Here is a 19,669-nt window from a genome sequence, read left to right as displayed (position 1 = left end):
ACAAAAATCAATGCATATCCCATCAAAGCGTATAGAAAAGCTTTTCCCAAGACATCAACTCTCTGTGTTAATCTTAATTCATATAAATTGAACTAGAGAAAAAAGAAAATATTATTTAATCTAAAATTTCAGCGAAACTTGACGCCTGATAAGGTTTCTGTCGGACCCTATACAATGTGAAAAAATCTTTGTTTGGGTCGATTGTCAATAAACAATTTTTATAAACTGACGCGTCAAATTAATCTGACCTCGGATTATTATCAAGCATTATATCAGAAAATAGTACAAATTTTTGAAGTAAGACATAATGATTGTATACTTGAAATAATTTAAATATTGCTTATCAGTATCACAAGTTGCAATTCAAAAACAGACGCAAATCCATAAAATTAAATTTTCATACCTCCAAGATCAACCATCATAAACATCTTGCCTGATTTGAATTGAGTTTCAAAGGAATTCTTTTGTTGTGTGTCATGCAAGGGCGAGTTCACAACCTGACAAAACATAGATGCAGCTTCAGGTTCCGAAACAATAGCTAACTGTCTGCTGTCAATACCTGCCTGAATAAATGCATTAAGCTTCAAATAATATTATATTGTCTTTTTATGTGAATCTTACTACTACGGGTGTCTTGTAAAAGAATTAGGAAAAAAAAGCACTTTAGTAATTCCAAATACAAATACATTTCATTATCATTTGGCAAGGATGAGATTTAGGTAAATTGTAAGTCCTTCATAGCTACAACGAACATTACATTGAGCACTAAATTAAAAGATTTACAAATTTTGTTTTGGATAACTGATATTCACAAAATTTCGTACTAACTACGGTACATTGCCGGCTCAACTTCATCTTGACGAAAGAATTGTCCATTAGAATGACAACGATAATGTCCGTGAAAGAGGGTCTTGTGAAATACTGTGAAACGGTTTACTGTGTTGTTGTATCAACCATATGTGGATTCTAAACAAGAATGTGTCCATATTACACGGATGTCCAACTCGCACTTTCTTTTCTTGAAATTGAATTCAAAACTAATTTGACAATAGAATTAAAGGATGATATCATGGAAACATGTGTACTAAATTTCAAGTTGATTGTACTTCAACTTTATCAAAACTACTTTCGTTTTTTCAAGAGCTTTAGTTTCTTTTTTGAATATTATATATTTTTTTAATGCGAAAAAAATTTGAAGGTAAAATTATCGAATGAAGAAATGTTGTCAGACTAAGCGTTGCGAGAAATATTTGTGGTAAAATTAGCGAGAAATTAAAGTGTCAAGCTAAAACCACCTCAATCCACCACTGACAAATCTTTAATCACCATAATTAACAAGAAATCTTAGAGTTTCTATTCATTGATACTACGTCTATATATTTACCAGTAAACGGGACTGAACACAAGTAGAATAGAGACAATCCGGTATACACAAACTAACTCTAATATTGAGTTAGGGATATTTTGGAACTTCGATTATCGAAGAAAGTGTTTATATAAACTGCAACAACAATGTAACAATTTACCTTTAATTGCGTCTAGCCTATGCTATTTGTCATCAAACGCAGAACCGCATTTGACACCTTCATTTGAAGTTTATAATATTTATAGAGCTTAAATAAACCATAGTTTCGTTAATTTGGTATCACGTTGATTCTGTTAAAGTTAATGTTTTATGTACTTCTTTGAATGTGAAAACGAATGTAATGCGACGACGACGACATTATTTTTTTCGTCTCCACAGATACTTTGTTCAGAACAACCAATGCTTTGCAAATTTTAGGGGAGCGCACGAACGCCACGCCCCCACTTAAATCCGCCCCTGTAAGATTGTTACACAGTGGTGACTGCTGTATCCCTATAGTTAATATTTTTGCCTATCTCATGATTGTTCTGTTCGCACAAAGTTGGTATTGTGTGACTGTCATACAGGAGATTAAGCTAGCTTTATAACCAAGTTTGATCCACGATTTTCTACATTAGAAAATGCCTGTTCCAAGTCAGGTATATGACAGTTGTTATCCGTCAATGTGATGTGCCTGAGCTGTTGATTTTGTCATCTACCTAAGACTTCCGTTCAGATTATCTCTTGAAATATTCAACCAAAACGTGTATTCTTTTAATGGAATAAATAACGGCAACTTTTTATAAAGCAATTTTATACAGACATTTGTAATAAACTGTTATCAAAGAGATATGTCTCGCCTTTTTGTAATTTTGATTATGCAAATGTTGAAATTTTGATTATGCCAATGTTGAAATCAAAAAAGCAATACTTAAACATCTTACACAAGTAAGACAAATATTCAAAGTCAATGAACTATGACTGAGTTACATGGCTAAACAATCTCCATGTAAATGAGATTTGCCAATGCTTATACAACTGCATACCAAATACCATTGACTAAGTCGTTCCCAAACCTAAATCCAAACATTAACTTGTAAACTATGTAAAAGTTTAAAAGGCAATACACCATGAAGAGGGGGTGGGGCTATCACCATGGAAACAATATTTGCAAATGCCAATAAATTTGCATACCAAATATCATTGACTGAACATTAGCAGTTCATCTTAAACTGATCAAATCACACACTAAAACATGTAAAATAGGCAAAGGTTTCGAAGTCAATAGACCATGACTTATACATTTGAATACATTGGCCTACCACTAATGATTCCCCTTGAACTGATCTAATCACAAACTAATACATGATAACTTAGAAAAACATTCAAAGTCAATAGACCATGACTAAGGGGACGGAGCCAAATTATCTCCATGGAAATTAGATATGCCAATGCCTATACAACTGCATACCAAATATCATTGACCTACCACTTGTGATTCCCAATAAACGGACCTAATCACAAACTAATACATGTAAAATAAGCAAAAGTTTGAAGTCAAAAGACCATGACTGAGGCGACAGGGCCAAATAATCGCCGTCAAGGCGAGACAAAAATGATAATAACAGTAATTTTATGTTAAAGTTCGTAGGTCGCAATGCGTAGTAGCCTGTTTGCGTTTTTTTTTAATTTTGGTGTGTTTGCTTGTTGTTTCACACTAGATGTTGGCAGTCATCTTTTTGTTAAAACGATATACAGTCATGCGCTTTAAATAAGCAAACTGAGGACTCACAAACCTCTATTGCAGCTTCTCTCATGAGCTCAACAGCTGAGTAGTCCCATTTGGCTGGTACTGTCAATACATAAAAAACACAAATTTGCTGTCTATGTTCTTCTTTAACTGTTTCGATTATTTTTGTATTTAGATGGTCTTTAAGGTACTGGATAGTCAGATGAAACACCCTTGAGGCTTCCATTTCTTTACCTGCTTCATCTTTTATCATTGTTTTTGTCGTAATTCTCTGGCAAACAAAATATAAACACATGACATCGACATTATGTTATTAAGAAATCGTATTCATTGAGAAAAAGTAACATGTATACATAGTTTGTCGGACCTGACCTAACCGCAGTGGATGAATCAAAAACTAAATCGAAAGACTGAACACGACTTAAAATTGTATTTTTTTTTTATGTAAAAAGCTGTTCAGTTCTTTAATTCGCAAATAGTTTACATGTTAAAGACATACATTCTTTCATATTTGCCATTCAGTTATGAACAGCTATGGTACCATAGCATGTCTATAATTATAATTTACAAGCACCAGATCATGTTTTTCCTACACTGTTCACACTTCAAATTGGTTGGGTGTGTCCTGATGGATATTTGTGTCTAGGGAAACTGATTCATGTATTAGTTTTTGTTAAAACTGAGCTGCTACTACTTGCTGACCATTATATAAAAAAGAAGATGTGGTATGATTGCCAATGAGACAACTATCCACAAAAGACCAAAATGACACAAACATTAACAACTATAGGTCACCGTACGGCCTTCAACAATGAGCAAAGCCCATACCGCACAGTCAGCTATAAAAGGCCCCGATAAGACAATGTAAAACAATTCAAACGAGAAAACTAACGGCCTCATTTATGTTAAAAAAATGAACGAAAAACAAATATGTAACACATAAACAAACGACAACCACTGAATTACAGGCTCCTGACTTGGGACAGGCACACACATAAATAATGTGGCGGGGTTAAACATGTTAGCGGGATTCCAACCCTCCCTCTAACCTGGGACAGTGGTATAACAGTACAACATAAGAACGAACTATAAAAATCAGTTGAAAAAGGCTTAACTCATCAGATAGACAAAAAATACAAGTGGACGTGGCCGGGTACTTATACATCCCGACACAAAAAGACACAATGAACAGATCTGAGAGTACTCGCAGTTATCTGACAGCTAGTTCAAAGCCACTAACAACTAATAAAAAAATCATGTCTCTAAGACTAAGTTTGTTCTTTCATTTTGTTTTGTTTCAAATCCATGTTGAACCCAACAACACTAGTACTCTGTTAGTGCATGTGGAGTCTGTAACTCGTTGTTAACTGTTGGTTGCTGACTGTCAAATTCGCCCCAGGAATGGTGCCATATGTGGAGCAGTATTGTTTTCCCTTCCTGTGATCACTGGTATCGGTGAGTATTGTGTTGCTCAGTCTTTAGTTTTCCTTGTTGTGTTTTGTTTTCAATTGTTTGTCTGTTCGACTTATCGAGTTTGAATGTCTTTTTCCATTAATGTTGATCTCTTTTACATTTTTTTTGTGTTTAAGCATAAATTGTTTATTGTAATTCCTGTCTGATTTGGTAAAATCAAAAGGAGACAACATTATGATCAAATAACTTAATGTTTTGATGTAACGCGTCTTCAGATTAGCTGACAGTGTTTTTTGTATCAGCTCATAGACATAATTTTGTCATGTGACTGTGACATCATCGACGTTTTGGAATGATTTACTCCGGTTTGATATGCAATTTAAATATATTTTTAAGAAATTACGCACTGTAATATATTTTGCTGTTAATTTGAAATAAAATCAAACATGTGGTGCTCACTTTAGCCACTTAGTTTAATTTTGGTCCCTTTGGTCCTGAATGTAGACAATACAATTTGATTCGGCATTTCAAAAAAGCAGAATGTTTCATTCTTTTATGAAATAAAATAAAATTGTATTTTGGACCCTTTGGACCTCAATGTGGACCAATATATAAACAGGTCCCAAAATTCATAATCTTAATACATGGTTAGATTCAGCATAACAAAAAACCTGCATATTTATTGTTTGTTAAAATCAAACTTAGTTTAATTTTGGACCCTTTGGACCTTAATGTAGACCAATTTGTAAACGATACCAAAATTAAGAATCTGACTCCACAGTTAGATTCGGCATATCAAAGAACCCCAAAAAAATCTATTTTTTTTATGAAATCAAGAAAAGTTTTATTTTAGACCCTTTGGACCTCAATGTAGTCCAATTCAGAAACGGGGCCCAACATCCAAAAACTAAATACACGGTTATATATTCAGCATACTAAAGAACACCAACAATTAAAACACCCGTTGAAATTGGTCAAGAAATAAGCAATGTATACCAAGTATTAGGAAAGTATTGTTTTTGATCCCTTTTTAGCTCTTAGTTCCTAAACAGGTAGAGCCATAACTCCCAAATCAATTATAATCTGTCTTTTTCATATGGAACCTTGTGGTACAATTTTTTGAAAGATCCATACACTTACACACAAGTTATTGTCTTTAAACTAGAAAATGCTTATTTGGACCCCTTATTGAGCCCTTCATTCCTACCCTGTTGGGACCATAACCCGCGAAATCAATCCCATCTTCCTTTTTGTGGATTCAAAACTTGTTTTAAAATTTCATAGAGATAACAAAGTTATTTTTCCGGAAACGAAGCGTCTTTGGAAGACGAAGACGACGACGATGACGTGTTACCAATATACGACCGCAAACTTTGTTACGGTCGTATAACAATGAGCATTGTCTCATCCGTAGTTTCAATGAATTTTCACGATCACATGGCCGATAGATTTAAAGTCAAACCGTGACCTGCTTTCCAACTATACAAAACGCAGAAGAAAAATTACCGCGTGCGTTAACTTCGTTATTCGGTTCTTTACTGACCCACAACGGACCATAGAGGGTGAATAAAATCCATTTTACTTACCCTTTATGGATCCGTAAGGGGGTCAGTATCAAGCCATAAAACTTATATAACAGTTCATTTTACTTAACAAAAACTCAAATACATAGTCCGTGAATGTCTGTCTTTCGTTCGTTTTTGTATTAAATGCCAGCTATTACAGTAAAAACAATTTAAAATCATTCACGTTTTTACAAACTATTTACATCTGAGCATAGTTTTGTGTGGACATAGCGCGCGTCTGGCGTATTAAAATATTTTTTAACCTGTTACCTTTTGAGGCTATTATTCGTTTGTTTATCTGTCCTATATTTTCTCCCATTTATCTGTTTATTTATTGTAACCCTGTCGTGTAATGTTGTAATTTTTATGTTATAATTAACATGTACACTGCCATTAAAGCGGGAGGTTTGACATGCCACAAAACCAGGTTCAACCTATCATGTTTTCATAAAATGCCCTTTACCAAGTCAGGAAAATGGCCATTGTTACATTATAGTTCGTTTCTGTGTGTGTGACGCTTCGTTGTTGTGTCTCTGTTGTGTCGTAGTTCTCTTATATTTGATACGTTTCTCTCAGTTTTAGTTTGTAACCCGGATTTGTTTTTTTCTCTATCGATTTATGAATTTTGAACAGCGGTATACTACTGTTGCCTTTATTTACGGGCTCTTTCTTGAAACCATGCATCGTAATAATGAAAAACAAAATAACTTTTTAAGTAAAGTGTAAACATATTTTTTCCTGCAGATGCGTCCCTGTGAATTCCATTTGATAAAATTCTGACATAGTACATTGTAGTACTATCAACAAGTCAGTGATTTGATTTTTTTACCTTCGTCAAAAGAATTGCCAATTAGTTTTCAATTTATCGGGCGGAGCTTACGTATTAATTTGTATCAGGACAGTCTATTTGAAAGATGCAGACGTGTTTACCTAAGCTCCTACTGATAATCATCGATTATACAAATAAAGGCAACAGTATTATACCATTTTTCGAAAGTCATAAATTCATTTAGAAAAAAAAACCGAATTAAATACGAATCAATACATTAGTTTTGGTACTTTTATCATTCGAAAATAATAATAAAAAATGTCATCAACAAGTGTAAATTCAGAATTTAGTTATACGTTGGATTCCTTTTTGTTTTTGGAAATACTTCAAAAAAGGAAGTAAGCACTCAATTTAATTCGACTGTTATGACGAAGGGGGAAATGCAGTATGTGTACCCTGTGCTACCAAATGTGTAACAACTAAAAGCAGAACACATTTATGGATCGAGCACTGTATGGGGATATTAGGAAAATTTATAGTGACATACTGTTACTTAAATTATTCATCCCTTATTCTATTAGTTTGGTATTTACAGTGTATCATATATCACATTTATTCGATAAGTGTATATTCACTTGTGTTAGTATTCCCTATTTCCATTCTCAATTTTATTTTTGATTGAGTTAAGCCATTTCAACTGATATTTTATAGTGTGTCTTTCTATGTTGTGATGTTACACTATTGTTTCAGATAAGGCTGAAGGTTTGGTTCAATTAAAACGTTTTAACCCGCTGCAATTGTTTGCAAAAGAGGGACGAAAGATACCGGAGGAACAGTCAAACTCATAAATCGAAAATAAACTGACAACGTCTTGCTAAAATTGAAAAAGACAAACAGACAAACAATAGAACGCATGATACAACATAGAAAACTAAAGAATAAGCAGCATGAACCCCACCAAAAAACTAGGGGTGATCGCAGGTGCATCTGTTCTGAGTCTATGGTCAGTAGTTGTTGTTTGTTGATGCGGTTAATACATACAGTGTTTCTCGTTTGTCGTTTTTTATATAGTTTGGACAGTTGGTTTTCCCGTTCCAATTTTTTTGCATACTTTATCAAAATTATCGTACATTGAAGTTTTGCTGTTCAGGGGTCTGTATACAAAGCAAAATAAAAAATAAGAAAGACTCATTATGTTTTGGGAAAATTTCAAACCATATAGTTTCGATGTTTTCCCTTTCTAATGAAGCAAGTCTTTCATATCTAATATTGTTATAAAAGTAGACTATCCTCGTCTCCACGTTTCCTCTTTTGTATATATATATTCTTTATTAGTTTTAGCCAGGAATATTGATCCATACGCTTAAACACACAAGTAATCGTCCAGAAACCACAAAAAATCTAGTTTTGGCCCCTTATATGCCTCAAATATGCCACTAATTCCTATTCTCAACGTACCATAAACCCAAAAATCAATCCGAACCTTTCTCTTCTGGTATTAAACCTTATAGTTAAATTTCAAAGAGATGCATTCATTATATCGAAGACGACGACGCAGACGGTGCTGATGACGACGATATTATAGCATTATACGAACCCACAAAAAATTGTGCGCTCGTATAAAAATCAGTTTAAAAAAAAATCTCCACAATGATTTTCAACATAAAAATGCAGCATACGCTTTTATTGTCCACTTGAAAACAATGGTAAAACATGTTACACAGAGGAACAAGTGATCATTATGCTTGAGTTTCTTATACTTGTTGACATTGGAGGAAATTTTTTTCAACCAATAGTCGTCATTCCTAGGGAAACGAACTGTGCACCTCTCCTTTTTTACCTCTTCTTATTTTCTTATGAATCATAGTTCCTTCATACACTTGCCAAAAACAAGAAGATCAACGAAGCCTTAATTTCTCAACTTATTTCGTACTCAAGAGCATACAGCAATTACTCAGACTTTGTTAAAGCAGAAGGTTGAAAACCCAGGGGTATGTCGAAGAACGTCTTGTCCTTTTTTCTAAAACGTTCATCGGAAGGTACCAATACCTTGTTAATGGAAAAAGTAAAATCACAAAAAAATGAACTTCGAGGAAAATTCAATCGGAAAATCATAATGACATGGCAAAATCAAATGACAAAACACATAAAAAAACGAATGGACAACAACTGTCATATTCCCGACTTTGTACAGGCAAAAGTACAAAAGAAAATCTATTTTGATATATAAGATTCATAAGTATAAGTAATAAAATCGTAGAAAAGATACTCACTCTGTTATTGATTAACATCTTAAATCTGTGGAAAAAATAATAGCCTTCATGTCTTTCATCAGCAACTAAGACAGAGTACATATTCTCAGCTTCAAATCCAAATGCTACAAATTCCTGACTTGAATCCAGTAAAACAGCAGTAGGTGCTTTTTTAAATGACAATAGTTTTGATTCGTGGCAGATATTTGTGCTAATATTAGGTGGCTCGTTTATATAATCAAGCCTAGAACAGAAGGCATAACCAGAATATGTAGAACCTATATCTATAGCTGCACAATATTGATAGATCTTAATATCTGTCGTTGACGATCTCCATCTTATTCTATCAAATAAACAACAGAGCAACTTTATTACGTTTTGACCAAGGATAAAATTATTAACACAAAGAAGCATTGCATAATGAAACCTTTGTGACTTTTAAACTACATTATTATAACAGTATACTAGAAATTGTTGCTGTCAATGCAGATTGTTGATATTTTGATTTAAATGCATCGAACGATTTAGGGTTTTCTTATGGTTGGAGATAGTATATTTATCTCTTGATTTCACGTTATTTGTTTTTGTTGTGTTTTTGCTTTTTTATTTATTGTTATCGTATCATAAATCTTAATCTATCATTATTTGTTTTACGACGTCTGTCATTAATGTTATGCAGAAAGTTAAATAACAAAAGTATGGAACTCCAAGGTAAATTCAAAACGGATAGTTCATTATATAAAATATTTGTTAATTTCTGTGTCATTTGGTCTCTTGTGGAGAGTTGTCTCAATGGCATTCAAACCACATTTTCTCTTTTTATATGTAGACAACTCAAGTCGAAAGTCAAGCACGAAAATTTTTGTTATTTCCAAGATTGCAACGTAAATGCATATGTTTGTCTACTGATTAATAAAAGAAGATATTTTACAGTTGTTCAATATACCGCCAACTATCCAAAGTCATCTTTGTACCTTCAATCTGAGTGTAAGAAATAAAACACTGATAATTCATCATGTAAGTTGGACTTAGGGGTCGAAACTTTGATGTTGCAATGTGTACAAGACTGCTACTGTAAGCAGCATAACAGAACGGTTTAAATTAAATTTTATGTTCTTCCTTCTTGTAATTCATTTCAAATATTAACAAAGGAGTTTGAATTATATAAAACTAAAATACAAAAAGAAAATTAACAAATAATACATTAATTTAAATAATTGATATTTAAAAGTATTTTCTTATACCATATTAGGAACATGTTGCTTAAACTGCATTTTTTCATTCTGTTTTTATTTTATCAATGCATAAGTTTACGTACACCTACAGCTAAAACTGTTATATATATATAACATACATAATGTACACAACCATGTATCACCATCACTGCTGGTGATTCGATGGATAAATCTGTTGTAGAGTTTTCACTGACTCAGACGTACTTATAAATAAAATTATTTTCTGTGACTGTATCTTACATTAATTTGTAGGATCCTTTACTATAGATAATTTAGCTGATATGTAAGAATAACATCTTCATGCCTTATATATCATGTACTGTAGTACGACGCTTGATTAAAACTGACGTGGAAAGGTAACACCCGGCCACCGAAAGCTTCATTTTTATGAAGCCAAGGTGGTCGTGTGGTCTAGCGGGACGGCTACAGTGCAGCGATTTGGTGTCACGATATCTCAGTAGCATGGGTTCGAATCCCGATGAGTGAAGAACAAAATAATTTGCGAAAGCAAATTTTCAGATCTAACATTGTTAGGTTGATGTTTAGACGAGTTATATAATATATAAACATATATATAAAACGTCTGAATAATAGTCAACGATTTTTCCCACGTGGGCGCTGGAACGTTACAAGTAACGATACCTGTACACAATAAAATAAATTATATAAACGCCTAAAAAGTGTACATAAAAACACCAATAATATATAGACATATATATATATACGAATTTGTGCATGGAATAAGTAGTTTTGTGGACACAAGTTGCTGACACCCCGAAAAGTTGACTCACGGTGTTCATCTTAGTTCTGATTTTCAAAAATAAAAGCAATTAGCAATAATAAGGTCTTCCCACTTTTCCATGGAAAGACCTTTTGCTTTTATTTTATTATATATTTTTTCTTCCGCCTAATTTTTACTTCGCTGTTTTGTTCTCAAACAAAATGTCGCTTAGTTATTTGAAATATGATAGTGAACAGTTTATACGCTTTTGAGACTGACACAGATTAACCGAATACCTTTCAATTTGAGAGTTATCTCACGTCACACAGTTGTTCTTGTTATTTCTAATACTTTGCATGCGTATAAGAAACCTACAAGTTTATTCATCCTAATTGTTCGTTATATTTCCAGGTAGTTCTGTCTTATTTTGACCGATTCGGTTAAGAGATTCCATATGAGACTTGTTTCCCTAGTTTATTGGATATAAGTGAAGTATATGTGTAACTTAAAATGGGGTGACGAAGAACAGTTGTCATAAATATCAGTTCTATGTAATGGACGCAGGAAATTGTTGTTTTAATTTTTTTACATCGCTGGGTAGATACCTCTGCTGGTAGACTATCAGTCCCGAGGGTTTCATGATATCAGCTCAGTAGTCAGGACTTCTGTTCTGACATGATTTAACAAACTTTACTAAAATTGTCCGATTATAAATTTTGAAATTATTAAGAAACTTAGGTTTCAACTCCCTCAGTGAAAGTTTGCTTCAGATGAATTTATTTTAGGTATTTAGCTCTTCAACGGTTTCGGTACTTATACTTCTTCGGATTTCAAATGTTAGGATTTGAGCGTTCCTGATGAAGGTAAATCCTGAAAAGCGCTTTGGACGCAAGAAATTATAAAACGTGTTGTTTTCAATTTTTTACATGTGGATATCAAACATAAAGTTGTATAAAAGGAAACAACAGGTTTAACCTGAATGATAACAGAGGTCTATAACATGCAATAAGAAACAAACAGATTTTATATAAATGCTTCTAAGATTTTAATCGGTGAACATGAATTTGACGGCTAATTCCCCTTTATATCCAAGCAATGCCCTTGATCAAATATATATTTTTGTTAAATACAATGTACATACATAATGTAATACAGATAAACATATATACGTTTAACCAGAACATAATAATACCAAAGCAATAAAATGATAGAAACTCACCTATAAAATTCAATCTTTTCTGGCAAACAAAGCCTCGCCCGGTAGAACAACTTTCAACTTTCCATTTACCATCCTGTTGCATAGTGACACAGTCTTCAATTGTAGAGTAAACTATAAGAAAGTTATATTATTAATTTATAAGTTCTGTTCTTGACCAAACTAAGAATTGAATATTTCTAATGGAAATTTCGTAATTACAATTAATCTGTCAGTAGCTACATGTTTTAAGGGAGCTTCCATTTGATTTTTATGAAGAGGGGGATGCTTGGAGGGAAAAGGCAGAACTGAATAGAGTGCAAAATAAAAAGGAAGGATAGACATTGCAACTTCAAAATGAAGGACAAAATGTTTCATCCTAGCCGCCCCCTGAAAATCAAATGGTATATCCCTAACAAGAAAGTTCAGTTCACCAATTGGTGAAAAAAAAGAGAAGGTCCCATATGATACACAATATTGCTTTAAAATATTTAAAGAAGTGTTCCAAAGTCATCGACTAATTTTTACAGTTTAGTTATCAAGCCCAATTCTCTCGGGATATATTAATCATTCTAATGCAACAACGTTTGTAACGTTCATTTTGATTGGATAACGTCACTTTTTTACAAGGCATCAATTGACAATTGATGCTATGGGACGTACGCGCGAGCGCAGACGGCATATGACAGATTTTAATTACATGTTTTAACGTTGTTTTCTGTCAGTTTCATTAGAATGGAGATAACAATATTGTATTTTAAGCTCCGACGGCATCAATTGGGGATTTGATGGTCGCAAATACCCGTTTACTGTCTCCGCTAACGCGTCGCCAGTAAACTTAATTTGCGACCATCAAATCCCCAATTGATGCCGTCGGAGCTTAAAATACAATACAGTTATCTCCTAATTCATACAAACAACATGATTCTAAAAGAAAAAAATAAGCTGGGTAATGTTTCCGTAATTAATACACTAATCTACTCACCTGTACAAAACGGACTTGAACTGAAAACAATAAGGTTTACGTCATTTCCGTCGTAATATTCCCATACATTCTGATCAGTGTTACCATAGATACCTATTCTTATATCACCGCTGTAAATGTATAAACACTTTATATAATATATAGTCACGTGTTTCTATATTACTTTGTTATACAATTACTGAAAAAAATAACATCACGGTATGGGAACGGTTTTTAAATTGTTTTGTTATTCGGGAGAATGTCAGTTGCCTAAATGGACTGTTTGATGAACTCAAATGTTACTATGTAAAGCCCCAGTCACACTGTCACGTTTCAAGAGGTACATTTTACTACGTTTTGAAAGCGTAGCGAAACGGGAATATACGTAACGAAGCGTAACGAAACATAGTGATCCTTTGTTCAAAAGGGACCTGCCCCGTATGTTTTGAAAATTCAACAACAAACGTAGCGAAAATTGAAACGATGTAGAAACCTAGTAAATACGTATCAAAGCTTAGCGGAACGTAACACAACGTGCTTACTACGTATCGAAACGTATCAATGCGCGGTGGAAACGTGGGTCTACACGTACTAATACGTAGCAAAACGTGATAAGAACGTATTTTAATATGCAAAGTTGTGTGTGGACAAAGACGATAACAAATTACTAGACATGGTCTGAATATACACATGCAAATTATCAATATTGTAAGATACATGTAAAGGAGGTTTAAGCATCGTGAAAACTGTTAATGATTTAATTTCCCTTCGTCAGGAGAAAAACTATATAAAAATAGATGAATTTGGCTATTTGTTTTAGGTATTTTTGACATATAGCTCTTTAACGGTTTCAGTACTTAAACATCCTCGGATTTCAAATGTTTGGCTTAGAGCGTTCCTGATGAAGGTATATCCAGAAAAGCGCTTCGGACGCATGAAATTATTAAACGTGTTGTTTTCAACTTTTCATTCCTATGTTTAGAAAAGTAAAGAGATCGCGATTATTAACACTCGAAAGATTATCGTAAAGGAAAGACTTTAAAAGAAAAAATAGAAACAACTTTTTGAATTCGTTTCTCATGTTTCTGTCTCAATTACGTTTATCCTCCATATCTTTTATTTAATAAACTGATTTCATGGTACAATCTACCAATGGTCTTTAATAAAATAAATTATTATTATTTTGTTTTTTTAATAGTCTACCACGATATATATGTTTTATTGATTGATCGGTGTTTGCCCAACTTTTAGTATGAAATATACCTTGCATATTGGGGACGAGAACAATAACATCAAATATAATAAGTAGATTGTCAACAAAGTTATTATCATTTACCTGTGTACATTATTCTATTTGGCGGCATTTTGTTCAATTTAGTTTTTCTCAATTTGTTTTGCATATAACCCCTTATTTTTAGGCAGTTAAGCTGCCTTATGCGAGCACCCTGGATTTGGGTTCCCCCCTGGTAATTTTTGAAAAAGTGCCATTGCTCTGATCTGGCAGGTCTGGTAGATTCTTTATAACTAATTAGACATTTTTTTCACACTTTTTGTTATAAAAAACAATAAATATAAGGAAGATTACCTTAAATGATCGTCGATTTTCCCAAAACAATTGATGTTCGTCATTTGAAAAAGTGCTAATTAAAAAGTTAAGCATAGCTTTTTATCGTCTGTGCTTTTGATGAAGATGTAAGTGAACTATTGTAAGAATAATTTCATCGCCGAAAATGTTTGTAATAAAGGCATTAAAATTTGCCAAATGGCATGAATGGCGCATGGATATTATTTTGCGGCTATTACGCCGTTGAATTTGGTGGATTCCATCCTACAAAAGGTAAATATTTAAAAGCATTGTCTTACTTCCTCTCTGTATAAGTCTTGGATTTGTAAGAATACTTGATTATTTTATTTCTACATTGTATGAAGATATGTATTTTATTTAATTATTTAATGTAAGCTGATGTTATCATTTGTCATCGTGTCTCTCCTTACTTGCTATGTATCGTGTAAACCCCTAAACATTATACTCGATCAGGGCCATTGCAATTTCAATCGGGACCTCATTTGAATACGTATTTATAGATTTTGTCGATGTCAATTAAGGTCATTTCAAGATGGTTTCCTTTATCGAGTTTTAGTTAAAAGTGAAATCACAACAATATTGAACTTAGAGGAAAATCTAAAGTTGACATGGTTAATTAATTGCTTTACACACCGTAACCTGTAAACTCATTCATGTAAGAAGATACACCTGTACAATGTGACCTTTCACCTGGAAATATAGTTTCGTATACAAAATTCCACTTCTTTCAGGTTTACACTTTCAGTATTAATGGTTACAATTTACAATTAAAAAATGTTAGGTCTTGATTTATTTAAGTCGATAAGTTAGGGGTTAAACACAAAAAGTCGGAATACGAAAATGTTTGATACTTTAATCACACATATTCAAAATGGCGCATCGTGGTTTACTTGTACACACGTGAATAACATTAAACGAAATCGATCTTGGGAAGATTTCACTAGGTTTTATCTTGACTATAATGGTTTTACCATTGAAGGGTTCATCTTTTATTGATATTCAGGATTCAGGTACACTGTTAAGATGCAATGACACAAATTTTACCAAATCCGAAACAAAGCGGACATTCGATCAAAGGCTGATTTTTATGCAAACACTGTTAGATTGTTTATTTTATTCAAAAATAATAACAAAGAGTAGTCAAGAATACTTTTATTTCTAAATAATACAAAGAGTTGTCAAGAATACATTATAACATTGACAACACATAATGTTTCTGTTTACTTGGCCAAACCTCGTTCAACATCGTATCCCAACTCTGGAAAAAAAATGTCATGAAATCCTATAGTACTGCATAGTCCGCACTCTTTCCATCAATTTCATTCCTAGGGTACAAAACCGCGGACTATACACCCCTTTCTACGGTATGTAACACATAAACAAATGACAGCTACTGAATTACAGGCTCCTGACTTGGGACAGGAACATACTTAAATAATGTAGGTATATCTCATTACCAGAATATTTAGCCCACCCCCTTTGTCATGGTCTATTGACTAATATGTATTAGTTTTTGATTAGGTCAGATATTGAGGAACCACTAGTGAATGGTCAATGATATTTGGTGTGCAGTTGGATAAACTTTGTCACTTTTAATTTCTTGGCTCACACCGAACAACAAGGGTCCAGAAATTACTAGTGTAAAACCTTTCAAACTAGAAAACCAAAGGTTTGTTCAAAAAGGACAACTTATGAAAAGTCAATGGTATTTGGTAAGCAGTTGTATATTCCTCCATGCAGCTTGTAACTATTAGCAAAACCTACATGTATACTGCATAGTAAGCTTTAAAAGACCAGGAATTAAAAATGTAAAACAATAAAAACTAATAAAAATGTTAAAATAAATAATTGGACATAACTTTTGAAAGTGGCGGGATTGGATAGTGAAAATTTTAGGGTACAAACATTATTCAATACTTGAGAAATAGCCGAGATAATATTTTCCCCAATTTTTCAACAATTTCGTCTTAACTTCTGCCAAGTTTGCCTCTGCTTTTTTTTTTATTTAACTGCCTACAGCGCCTTTGGTGCTTTGATTTTGATTTTGTATTGACATTGAGTCAAAGATTTTCTTTCTGTTTATGTTCAGTTGTGTAAAATGTATTTTGATTGAGTTGAACCAATTCAATTGAAATTTTACAGTGTTTCTATTTTATGTTGTAATGTTACACTATTGTTTCAGGTAAGGGTGAAGGTTGGTACATATTTAAACGTTTAAACCCGCTGCATGTGTTTGCCTCTGTCCTAAGTCAAATTTGATGTGAATTAGTTGTTGTTTGTTGATGTGGTGGTTCATAAGTCACGGTTTTTCTTTTTTCGTTGGGTTTTTTTACAGATTAGACCGTTGGTTTTCCCGTTTGAATGGTTTTACACTAATAATTTTTGGAGCCCTTTATAGCTTGCTGATCGGTGTTAGTCAAGGATCCGTGTTGAAGACCGTACTTTGAACTATAATGGTTTACTAGTACACTTTGGAAAAGTGTGTTTTGAATGAGAGAGTTGTCTTATTGGCACTCATATCACATCTTTTTATATCTAAGTACAAGGTATATTCAATTCCTTGTTAAAAGGCGAGACATTACAACCTCCATCTTTAAAACTAGGCTTTGTAAAATAAATACAGGAATTTTGGTTTACAACATACATTTTGTACAAACTACCGACTACATTTTGTAAGTCGAATTTAGTTGGACGGGATACTAAACGCACATAAAAGGTACATGTGAAAATTTTAGAAACAATGATTTGTTTGTCATGTTTTTTCAATACTCTTTTTATCACTGTTGTGTGACAGTTATTGAGCTTCCGAAAAAGTTTAGACGTAATTATTGTTTTGATTGGTCCATACTGACATATAGAATATTTTTGTTACCATTTCTTGAAGCAGAAATGATAAGCCCCAGTCACACTGTCACGTTTTACTACGTTTTAAAATGCTACGTTTCAACTACGTTTTGAATAAAAAAATGTCCCGTTATTTTGAAAGCTAGGTTTTACTAGGTTTGTGCTAAATTGTTAAGCTATGAATCATTTAAGGCTCGTGATATGTGGATGCAGTAGAATGTGTTCCCATGCTTGTGGTGTAAACATCATTTATTAAAGTGAAGATTTTTTAGATTTTTTTTAGAACAAGCGAGTTGTGCTTCGTTTAAAAATTAGAGTTATACACCACATATCTTCACATTTGATTGTTTTTAATTTTTGGTTAATAAATGTAGAACACATCGTTTATAGTCGAAGTCTCATTTTGTATGATTCAAGAAAGCACAAGCCTTTTACATTTTTTATGTTGTCGAGAATTTTACATGAAAATTCATATGAGGAAACAAACATAAATTGAAATACCTTTTAAGTGTGTCTATAAAGCTATTTTCTGTCTCTGTCTTTGGTTCAGCAACCGTAGCATTATACTCGTCAAAGCAATATCTCTTTGCACCGTTCATATCTTTGTATACACTAACAGCTATATAGAAGGGGAACCTGACCATCCCGGCGAACATCCTGCAATGGGTAACATGTTAAATATGTAGATAAACTTATTTGTTGTTGTAAATAGTGAAGTTTTGTTATATGTGGGGGCGTTCGTTTTCTCGTTACAATATGTTTTTTTTTTTTTTTTTGCATTGCATTGTCGACGGCCGTATGGTTGCCTATAATAGATTAATTCCAACTTCGTTTGAAACTCAGGTGGACAGTTGTCTTGGTGGCAATCATATTCACATCTCCTTATTTAACATTAAACTTGCGAGCGCCTCTCATTTATAGACAAGGCAACTTAATACATATGTCGTAATCATACGTAATTTATAAGGTTTCTATAGTAAATCTAAATTTCTAAAGCTCATAAATTTCATAAATTAAAACCCATGCACAAAATACTTTATCCACAATGAAATATATAAATTTAACACAAATAGGAACATCTGACCTGCTATATCTTGTTACTGCCACAATCAAGTTTGACAGTTATCCAATAACAGTGAGGAAGAAAAAAACGTTAATAGAACACCAAATAAGTACTAATAGCTCTCAAATTTTAACTAGTGAGGAAGAAATAAGCTTTTACGGAACACCAAATAGTACTAATAGCCCTCAACTTTTACCTAGAGGCTCCAAGGAGCCTGTGTCGCTCACCTGATTTTTTTGTTAACGATTCATTGATGCATAAAATAATGCAAACATAATTTTGCCTTACTTTCAGAAATATAAGCCAAAAACTACCTTTTACCCCTATGGTCTATTTTTATTCATGTTGATTGGCAAGCGGGGTCCACATCTTTAAACTAAATACCCCAATAATTATTGTGGCCAGTATGGTTTAATTTGTTTTGACAGTTTCAGAGGAGAAGATTTTATTACAAGATTTACATGAAAACTGTTAAAAACTGACTTTGAAGGGCAATAACTCCTTTAGGGGTCAATTGGCGTTGTTAGGTCATGTTGACTTATTTGTAAGTATTAATATGTTGAACATTTTGCTACGTAGAGTTAATCTGTATCTATGATAATATTCAAGATAATAACCAAAACAGTAAAATGTCCTTAAAATTACCGATTCAATGGCAGCAACCCAGCAACGTTTGATGATTCGGCTGAAAATGTCAATGCAGGGAGATTTGAACCTGATGAACATATGTTTATATTCATTCTATTGTCAGATTTGCTCTAAATTCTGTAGTTTCAGAGATATAAGCCAAACACTGCATGTTATCCCTATGTTTTATTTTTACCCATGTTGGATGGCTGGCGGGGTCATGAGACATATTTTTTGAATTAGATACCCCAATGATGATTGTAGAGAGTTGTCTCATTGGCAATCATACTGTACCACATCTTTTTTTTTTATAATTATGAGTTCGAATGTTCCTTTGATAC

At 33.1% G+C, this 19,669-nt stretch overlaps 1 protein-coding gene across 1 annotated transcript; it reads right to left on the bottom strand.

The window, feature by feature from the left end:
* Positions 1-389: 389 nt before the first annotated feature.
* Positions 390-18,282, bottom strand: LOC139486702 (heat shock 70 kDa protein 12B-like). The gene is made up of 4 exons (XM_071271625.1): positions 18,140-18,282; positions 9,116-9,338; positions 3,142-3,366; positions 390-563 (listed from the first exon to the last, which is right to left on the bottom strand). The coding sequence occupies exons 1-4, from the start codon at positions 18,280-18,282 to the stop codon at positions 390-392; spliced, it is 765 nt and encodes a 254-aa protein (XP_071127726.1).
* Between the last annotated feature and the right edge of the window lie 1,387 nt (positions 18,283-19,669).

Source organism: Mytilus edulis, chromosome 8 (genome assembly GCF_963676685.1).
Source record: "Mytilus edulis chromosome 8, xbMytEdul2.2, whole genome shotgun sequence".
Taxonomy (NCBI): domain Eukaryota; kingdom Metazoa; phylum Mollusca; class Bivalvia; order Mytilida; family Mytilidae; genus Mytilus; species Mytilus edulis.
Note: the sequence above shows the minus strand (reverse complement) of the source record. Positions and strands in the feature narration are given on the sequence as shown.

Excerpts from the sequence above, each read along its gene's own strand:
- LOC139486702 (XM_071271625.1), bottom strand. The coding sequence starts at position 18,282 with ATGGTCAGGTTCCCCTTCTATATAGCTGTTAGTGTATACAAAGATATG. Across the intron at positions 3,367-9,115 it reads AGATGTTAATCAATAACAGA|AGAATTACGACAAAAACAAT; the intron begins GTGAGTATCTTT and ends TTTGTTTGCCAG. Across the intron at positions 564-3,141 it reads TGAGAGAAGCTGCAATAGAG|GCAGGTATTGACAGCAGACA; the intron begins GTTTGTGAGTCC and ends GCATTTATTCAG.